A 7,810-nucleotide genomic window follows, 5' to 3' on the forward strand; every position below is an offset into this window, starting at 1 on the left:
TTTATTACTAATTTTATAAAATGAATGTTTGGATGAGTTTTTTAACAACTTATAATTGTCATGTAATGGAGATAACTCATTCTTATTAAGTTACGCATTTCTAACTTATCAAAAGCTTCCAAACATTTTGTTATAATACCGCTATAAACTAATAAATTAAAAAATTCTTATAGTTTTAATTAAACACCTAAAATCTTCAAATTTTATAAACAAAATAAAATTTAGCGATGAAACATAAAGATACCCTAAATAACATATAAATGTTCAAGACCGTTGAAATGATCAGAAAATTAATTTCATAGAATTAAAAGTAATCCTCAGAAAGGATGTTGTAAAATACCTTATTATCTTATAATAATTTTGATCATTCGTTAGCCCTAGTTATTTTGTACCAAAAGATAATAATCATCAAGAAAAATCTTAAAATAAGGTTAACGAAAGCAGGGCTAATATTTCTGTTCTTCATTTTCCTCCAAACTCGCGCCAAGGCTACCTGCAATCGATAAATACGTTACACACATGTGTGTTTGTTTTTCTCTCTCTATATATACACACACATGATATGTATACATATAGAGAGAGAAAGAGAAACACATACATGAGAACCTTCTAGTGAGAGAAAGAGGAGATAGAGAGAGTGGGAGGAGCACTGGTATAAATTAAGTGCTCGTCCGACGTCGAAAGCACAAGAATTTGTGAGTGTCTTTTTCACTTTATCATTACTCTCATGTGCTTCTACTTGATTCTGCTAATGGGGATGGCCATACAGTAAAGGTTCGTCCTATTTTGATTGATTTTACCCTACACGATAAGTTTTTCTGCGCGATTGATTTCGGTTGTGTGCTTCTCGTTGTTTTGTATGCTTTCAATTGAATAACACAATTGGAAATCGTTTGGTTTCTCCAATCTCTTTCGGTAATAGTTAATTTTGTGTTAGATCAATAGAATGTTTAATAATTTATCGATTTCGTGCTTTGTATTGGTTCATCTTCATGATTTGGTTTGATGAAATTTGAAGGTTGGGCGGTGTTTATGCTTTCTATAATTTATCCAATTAGCTGATTGCATAATTTTGTTACCGGTTTGGTCGTTGAGATTGGTGCCTAAAGGGTTTCATTGAAGGTACCTCTTAAACTGTTAATGAAAGAAGTATGGATGTGTGCTTCAACTGCCATGGTGAAAGTTTCAGCAAGAAGTCACACATATCTTTTAGGACCCCAAAATTTTACAAGCAAACAGGGGGTATTTACTGCTTAGATGTATATTTAAGCTGATTACTGCATTAATTACTTAGGTTCAAGGGTTTCGGTCAAATTGATTATGATTCTGGATTTCCTATCATCTAGGGTCAAGAGTTGGAGTGGTAGTTATGAAATTGCTGTAAAAAATTGATAGATTGAAATAAATGTAAAATTACCTATCTATCCCTAGCTGTAAGCAACTACTTATCTGATAGATTGATAGGTTCTGATTCTGATTCTTCAAGTTGCAACAATCGTTTTACTACACATCTAATGTTATGTTTCCGAATTAGGAATGAGCATCTTGATGTTGTATTTCAAGAAATATTTTTAGGTAATCACAAAGATTTCACTAGAAACTATGTCTGAGGCAAATTCCAATATTCTCTTTTTATATTCTTATCAGAGATATATAGTTAGGTTAAACTAAAGCTATAAGCTCTATGTTTTCATTTCGGGTTGTTCTCCAATTGTAAGTGTGTTTTTAATCTCCATATCTAGTCCTGAAGTTCAGTTCTTGCATGAGAATGGTCTTTTCTTTGACTTAAGGACAAGTGTTAGCAAATATGATTATGTTGAGCATATTCTACTACACTTATCTTTTTCCATTGACGTATATTAGCTATTCATGATCTTTTTGACATTTTGTGTTCGGGGTTGCATGCTTTAATAGTTAAGCTTTTGAGGACATTAATGATAGATACAGATAATTATCATTGTTTATGATATTCCCAAGTCTTTGTCTCAGGGGTGCACGGGTATTCACAGGGCAACCAAACCATGATGTGATATGCTGTTCATGAAATACCTTATTTCACATATTCAGAAACCAAAACTAATGTAATTATTAAAAATGTACAGAGGGTGACATCTCCTTACATTACACCCTCATCAATGGCCCCAGGTGGATTGCCTTACTTTGACCCTGAGTATGAGAGCTTAAGCATCCGAATAAACCCTCCAAGGGTTTCTGTAGATAACCATAGTTGTGGTGAATGTACTTTAGTCAAGGTAACCTTTTTACCCTTTTATCACATAACGAATATACCGATTTTCGTTTAATAATATAATTATATTTATTTTTTGTATGTGTTTGATAGGTTGACAGTGTAAACAAACCAGGAATACTACTGGAAGTGGTCCAAATCTTAGCAGACTTGGATCTCATTATTACTAAAGCTTACATCTCTTCTGATGGTGGATGGTTCATGGATGGTATGCTTATATTTATTAATTATTACATGAACATATAAATATATTAAATAAAAATACGAGTTTAGTTATTGGTTCTTCCTGTTTTTCTTCTACAGTGTTTCATGTCACTGACCAACAAGGAAACAAAATAACAGACAAAATGACGATTGATTACATAGAAAAGGTATGTTTTTTAAAAATAAAAAAAGTTAGTTATATATATATTTGTATCTAAAATCTTGCAACTTTTCATATAGGCTCTTGGTCCAAAAGGGCACACATCAGATGAAAGCAAGACATGGCCCGCAAAGAGAGTCGGGGTCCACTCAATGGGAGACTACACAGCCATTGAGCTTGTCGGTAGGGACCGCCCGGGTCTGTTATCCGAAATCTCAGCCGTAATTGCAAACCTTAAATTTAATGTAGCAGCTGCTGAGGTATGGACCCACAACACAAAAATAGCATGTGTTGTTTATTTAAACGATGATACGACTGCTGGAGGTGTAGATGATCCAACTCGATTGTCTGCCATGGAAGAACAGCTCAAGAACATACTTCGTGTCTGTGGAGATGATGATAAAGTGGCTCATACTAATTTCTCAATGGGTTTGACTCATATTGACCGAAGGTTACACCAGATGTTGTTTGCTGAAATGGATTATGAAGGGAAAGGGTTGAGAGATGAGGCTGATTGTGCTGCGTTTTTGGAGTTGAAGATTTCGGTTGATCGGTGTCTGGAGAAGGGATACTCCGTGGTGACTGTGCGCTGTAGGGATCGGCCTAAACTTATGTTTGATATCGTCTGTACCCTTACAGACATGAAATATGTTGTCTTTCATGCCACAATCTCATCAGATACCCCCTATGCAACACAGGTATTCCATTTACCAATATATTTTGACATTTTTGTTATATTTCATTGACGAAACTGAAGATGGTTTTTAAAAATTCAGGAGTACTATATTCGTCATGCGGATGGCACCCCTGTCAACACTGAAGGAGAGGAGGAAAGGGTTGTTAGGTGTATCAAGGCTGCAATTCTGCGTAGAGTAAGCGAGGTAAGGAATATTAATTTTAAGGGCATTTTCGGTATTTGATTATGTCTAGATTAAGTTAAAAAAGAGAAATCAGGTTAGAATGTGTTGTTGCCTAAGTAAGATTCCTGATTGTTTTGTAATGAAGGGTCTTAGCCTAGAGCTGTGTGGAAAAGACCGCATAGGATTGCTTTCGGAAGTGACACGTGTCCTTCGGGAAAACGGGCTTTCAGTGTCAAGAGCGGGTGTGACAACTGTTGGGGAGCAAGCAGTGAACATATTTTATGTAAGAGATGCTTCTGGTTCAGGGAATCCAGTAGACATGAAAACCATTGAAAGGTTGAGAAAAGAAGTAGGCCAAACAATGATGCTTAATGTCAAAAAACCCCCTTCAACTTCAAAACAACCACAACCACAACCAACAAATAAAACAAGCTTCTCATTTGGGAGCTTGTTGGAACGCTTCTTGCCTTGAGGCTTCAAACTGTAAGTGAAATTTGTGTTTGATGTTTGTATAGAAAGAATAATTTTGGCGTACGATAGCTTGTTTCAGCAAGGCCATGTTCACTTCTTTTTTTTTTGTTCTTTTTTCGTGAATATTGTGTCTTGTTTTGTTTTATGTTTGTAAAATTAAGATGTATGTTTATGTTTAAAAACTAATAAGTCTCTCCTCTTATTGGTAAGTAAATAAGAGACTAGAGCATTGGAGTGCAATTTGACTTGTTTGGTCTCTTTGCTTGTAATATAATTTGTTTTTATTCTTTCATGATAACAGAAATGTTATAGATTAGTATTTACAATAATCTAGAAAAGGGAACAACAATATGTGATACGTTGATACATCATACATGCATTATTATGGTCAAGAGGTGGAAAATGATTGCATAAACATGTATTTGATTTTATTTTTTTTTTATCAAACTATATTTAACAATCCACCACAAAAAAAAAAAAAATAATAATAATAATAATAATAATAAAATATCTTATCACTGGTTGATACATAATTAATCTATGATTCCGTGGTCACAATTGCATCAAGATAAACCTTACCCGAGATTTAGTTCTCAAGTGTAAAATGAATTTTTCAAAAAGTATGCTTGTCTTTAATTGTTTGACAGTTAATTAACAAAACAAATTATACTAGAAATCACTTTACGCTTGCTTACTTACATGAAGCGTTTGAAGTGATCTTCGGAAATATTTAATAACGGTTTCCGTATATCTCGTTTTTGGCATGTTTTTGGATATCGGTCTCTCACAGTTTAATGAAATCATTGTGATCTTCACTTTTAATATGTAAGCATAGTTTTTAAAACTCGCAAACACTTAGAAAACCATTGAGATAATGTGTTAAACCGATATAATTAATATCTTGTATAATGTGATTAATAAAATAGATAAAATATGAAAAATACAAAATATTTTTACCATAGGAAATGAAAGGGAAATTTTAGTAGCAAGAAAAATTAAAATTTAAAACAGTATCTTTTTTTTTGGCACGTGGGACCATGATCTCTCCCAGACACACACAACCATCGATCCCTTACACGTGGCTTCGTACGTGTCACCCGTTTCTTTCATTTCGTCACGCTTCCCCTCCTCGATAAACCTCTCCTCGTGATCTTGAAAGGAACAGCTTTTTAGACGAAGAAAATACAACAAAAGTACCTTCATTTACGCCATACCCATATCAATAATCCACGATAACTAAAACTACCTTCTCTTTATTCCATACATACTGGTAATTTAGTGTTCACAGCAGTTGAGCCACTTGTTAAAATCCGGAAAACACCGCTTTCTTGTTACCAATTTTGGAATTACTTGCAGTTTTGGAGCACTAGATGCTTCCGCTCGATGTCTAGTTTCATCTGAATCCATATTTCCCTCATTTCTCTTCCGTAAAGAAAACCCAGTTCTTTTTTATTTGAAGAATTAGGGTACGTTTACTTTCTCGTCTCCGTGTTCTGCGCTTCTTCACATTCTCCGTAGTTAGGTATTTCATCTTTACTCAACTTCATGTATCATCAAAGCCTCCTCCCAGCTTCTTGACAGTTGTATTGCTTTAATTCTTGTTTTTCCTACTGTTTCTCATCGCCCTTTTCTTTATGATAACAGAAACAAGGCGTTTTATCTAAGGGTGTCGTTTGGGTATTTATCGAATATCAACGATGCAAACCGATGAATTGAACATGTATTTCAATAACATGATGGTCCTTGGGAGTGTGGGTAGGGTTATTACTGAGTGGAAGGACATTCCGATGGAACTTTTGATGAGGATTGTATCTCTGTTGGATGATCGGACGGTCATAGTTGCTTCTGGTGTCTGTAGTGGATGGAGGGATGCTATTTGTTGGGGACTTACTCAATTTTCACTCTCATGGTATCTTCTGTCTTTTCGTTTCACCCTTTGTTTCTATGCTTATGTTTTTCGATTAATTTTTGTGGATTCTGCATAAAACACGAGCTTTTCTTGTCTTTAAACTTTTCAATTAAACAGAGTCGTCTTTTTGGATATGGATTTGGTATTGTGACTGTTGTTTTGATTGGTTAATTTTTTATGTAGGTGCAAAAACAACATGAACAACATGGTGCTTTCTCTTGCTCCCAAATTCACAAAATTAAGGGTTTTGACCCTTCGGCAAAGTAAACCACAGCTTGATGATCATGCAGTTGAGACAATTGCTGCAAACTGCCATGAGTTGGAGGATCTTGACCTGAGCAAGAGCTTTAAACTAAGTGATTGGTCACTTTATGCCTTGGCTCGTGGTTGTCCAGATCTTATTAAGCTCAATATCAGTGGCTGCTCTGCTTTTAGTGATGCAGGTCTTGTGTATCTCAGTGGCTACTGCAGGAAATTGAAGATTTTGAACCTTTGTGGATGTGTAAAAGCTGCATCCGACAATGCCCTCAAGGTAAAAACCAAGATTTTGAACCTTCAGATGATGTTCAAAAAATATTTGAGAACAAACGAAAAACTATATTTGTGTCGTTCAAGTCTTGAAATGTATAAGGAAATCTATTTGAAAATTTTGGAATCTTGAAATGCATGCAGGCTATAGGGTACAAGTGTCAACAACTTCAGTCGATAAATCTTGGTTGGTGCGAAGGAGTTAGTGATGTTGGAGTAATGAGTTTAGCTTACGGGTGTCCGGATCTTCGTGCCATTGATTTGTGTGGGTGTGTTCTTATAACAGGTAAATAATTCTGACTTTCTGAATCTCAAACTCAAACCTAACTAGTTTCCTATTCAAATTCTATCTGAATTGCTTATATGTTGCAGTTCAATAAAAAATATATATATATATAACAAGTGAAGTAACTAAATGCGTTCATAAGAATTTGGAGTTGAAAATATATATGTCTTGACTTTTGATGACATTGTTTTGTATTTGAATTTGGATGACATTGTTATACTTATGAGGGTACATTTTTCAAAGTAGGATGCTGTTGTAGGAAGAAATGGTAAAAATAGGATAGCTACAATAAACAAATCAATACAAAAAGCACGTTGCTATTTCTTGCATTTAACCCTTAACATTCTTTGTAAAACATGCAGATGAGAGTGTGATAGCTTTAGCAAACAACTGCTTACACCTTCGGTCTTTGGGGCTATACTACTGTCAGAACATAACAGACAGAGCAATTTACGCTTTAGCCCACAGCCGAGTGAAAAACAAACATGAAGTATGGGAGTCGGTGAAAAGCAGGTATTATGAAAAAAAGGAAGAAAAAGAAGAAGAAGAAGAAGGGCTGATAAATCTGAACATCAGCCAATGCACCGCCCTAACACCGCCAGCTGTGCAAGCCCTATGTGACTCCTTCCCTGCACTACACACGTGTGCGGGCAGGCATTCTCTCATAATAAGCGGTTGTCTGAACCTCACCTCCGTCCACTGTGCTTGTGCCTTTCAATCACACCGTGCCCTTGCATCACTGTCTCATTGACCCGACCCGAACCAACCGTTTGTTGTCATTTGATGTGATGTGATGTGATGTGTGGTGTTGGTATGTTATGTTATGTTGGGACTTTTCTTATATTCTGGAGAATTTTATTCGCAGCTTTTGGTTTTTCTGACAAGTCATAAATTAAACCAGATATGAAGACCTATATTATATAATATCTAATCCATATCGTGTACCAAGAGGGCTTGTGAAATGTTGATTAATGAATGAATGGCATATATATAGAGGATTATAGTTTGAATAAATATGAATGATCCTCTATTAAATATCAATGGCATATATAGAGGATCATTACTCTCATGAATCCAAACTAATATCAAGTCAAAAGGTTTACTAAGACATGATCCAGAGTGAAAAGGGTTCTAAAATGATATT

At 35.1% G+C, this 7,810-nt stretch overlaps 2 protein-coding genes across 10 annotated transcripts; both read left to right on the top strand.

The window, feature by feature from the left end:
- The first annotated feature begins 499 nt into the window (after nucleotides 1-499).
- On the top strand, nucleotides 500-4,183 carry ACR3 (ACT domain repeat 3). Of its 8 annotated transcripts, none has more exons than XM_079075017.1 (8): nucleotides 500-774; nucleotides 1,990-2,026; nucleotides 2,103-2,252; nucleotides 2,342-2,456; nucleotides 2,552-2,619; nucleotides 2,693-3,310; nucleotides 3,389-3,493; nucleotides 3,618-4,183. In XM_079075017.1, exons 3-8 carry the CDS (start codon nucleotides 2,136-2,138, stop codon nucleotides 3,942-3,944), a joined length of 1,350 nt encoding a protein of 449 aa, XP_078931143.1. In that variant the 5' UTR covers nucleotides 500-774; nucleotides 1,990-2,026; nucleotides 2,103-2,135; the 3' UTR covers nucleotides 3,945-4,183. The 8 variants fall into 8 exon arrangements, with proteins under 8 accessions (XP_078931143.1, XP_078927416.1, XP_078930932.1 ...); XM_079075095.1 differs by lacking the exon at nucleotides 500-774 and adding an exon at nucleotides 781-915; XM_079074948.1 differs by lacking the exon at nucleotides 500-774 and adding exons at nucleotides 784-915; nucleotides 1,019-1,122 and having other exon boundaries at nucleotides 1,990-2,252.
- Nucleotides 4,184-5,089: 906 nt separating this feature from the next.
- LOC145150879 (F-box protein SKP2B-like) lies at nucleotides 5,090-7,530 on the top strand. 2 transcript variants are annotated; one of them, XM_079075338.1, is made up of 5 exons: nucleotides 5,090-5,465; nucleotides 5,588-5,852; nucleotides 6,036-6,384; nucleotides 6,525-6,666; nucleotides 7,029-7,530. In XM_079075338.1, the coding sequence occupies exons 2-5, from the start codon at nucleotides 5,641-5,643 to the stop codon at nucleotides 7,415-7,417; spliced, it is 1,092 nt and encodes a 363-aa protein (XP_078931464.1). In that variant the 5' UTR covers nucleotides 5,090-5,465; nucleotides 5,588-5,640; the 3' UTR covers nucleotides 7,418-7,530. The 2 variants fall into 2 exon arrangements, with proteins under 2 accessions (XP_078931464.1, XP_078931536.1); XM_079075410.1 differs by having other exon boundaries at nucleotides 5,090-5,409.
- Nucleotides 7,531-7,810: the final 280 nt, after the last annotated feature.

This window comes from Lactuca virosa, chromosome 1, assembly GCF_052849685.1.
Source record: "Lactuca virosa cultivar CGN04683 chromosome 1, Lactuca_virosa_CGN04683_v6, whole genome shotgun sequence".
NCBI classification, from domain to species: domain Eukaryota; kingdom Viridiplantae; phylum Streptophyta; class Magnoliopsida; order Asterales; family Asteraceae; genus Lactuca; species Lactuca virosa.

Bases quoted from the DNA above. Each gene is read 5' to 3' on its own strand.
- ACR3 (XM_079071290.1), top strand. From the start codon at position 2,136: ATGGCCCCAGGTGGATTGCCTTACTTTGACCCTGAGTATGAGAGCTTA. The intron at 2,253-2,341 runs GTAACCTTTTTA...TGTGTTTGATAG, and splicing joins GTGAATGTACTTTAGTCAAG to GTTGACAGTGTAAACAAACC. The intron at 2,620-2,692 runs GTATGTTTTTTA...CTTTTCATATAG, and splicing joins CGATTGATTACATAGAAAAG to GCTCTTGGTCCAAAAGGGCA.
- LOC145150879 (XM_079075338.1), top strand. From the start codon at position 5,641: ATGCAAACCGATGAATTGAACATGTATTTCAATAACATGATGGTCCTT. The intron at 5,853-6,035 runs GTATCTTCTGTC...TTTTTTATGTAG, and splicing joins ACTCAATTTTCACTCTCATG to GTGCAAAAACAACATGAACA. The intron at 6,667-7,028 runs GTAAATAATTCT...TAAAACATGCAG, and splicing joins TGGGTGTGTTCTTATAACAG to ATGAGAGTGTGATAGCTTTA.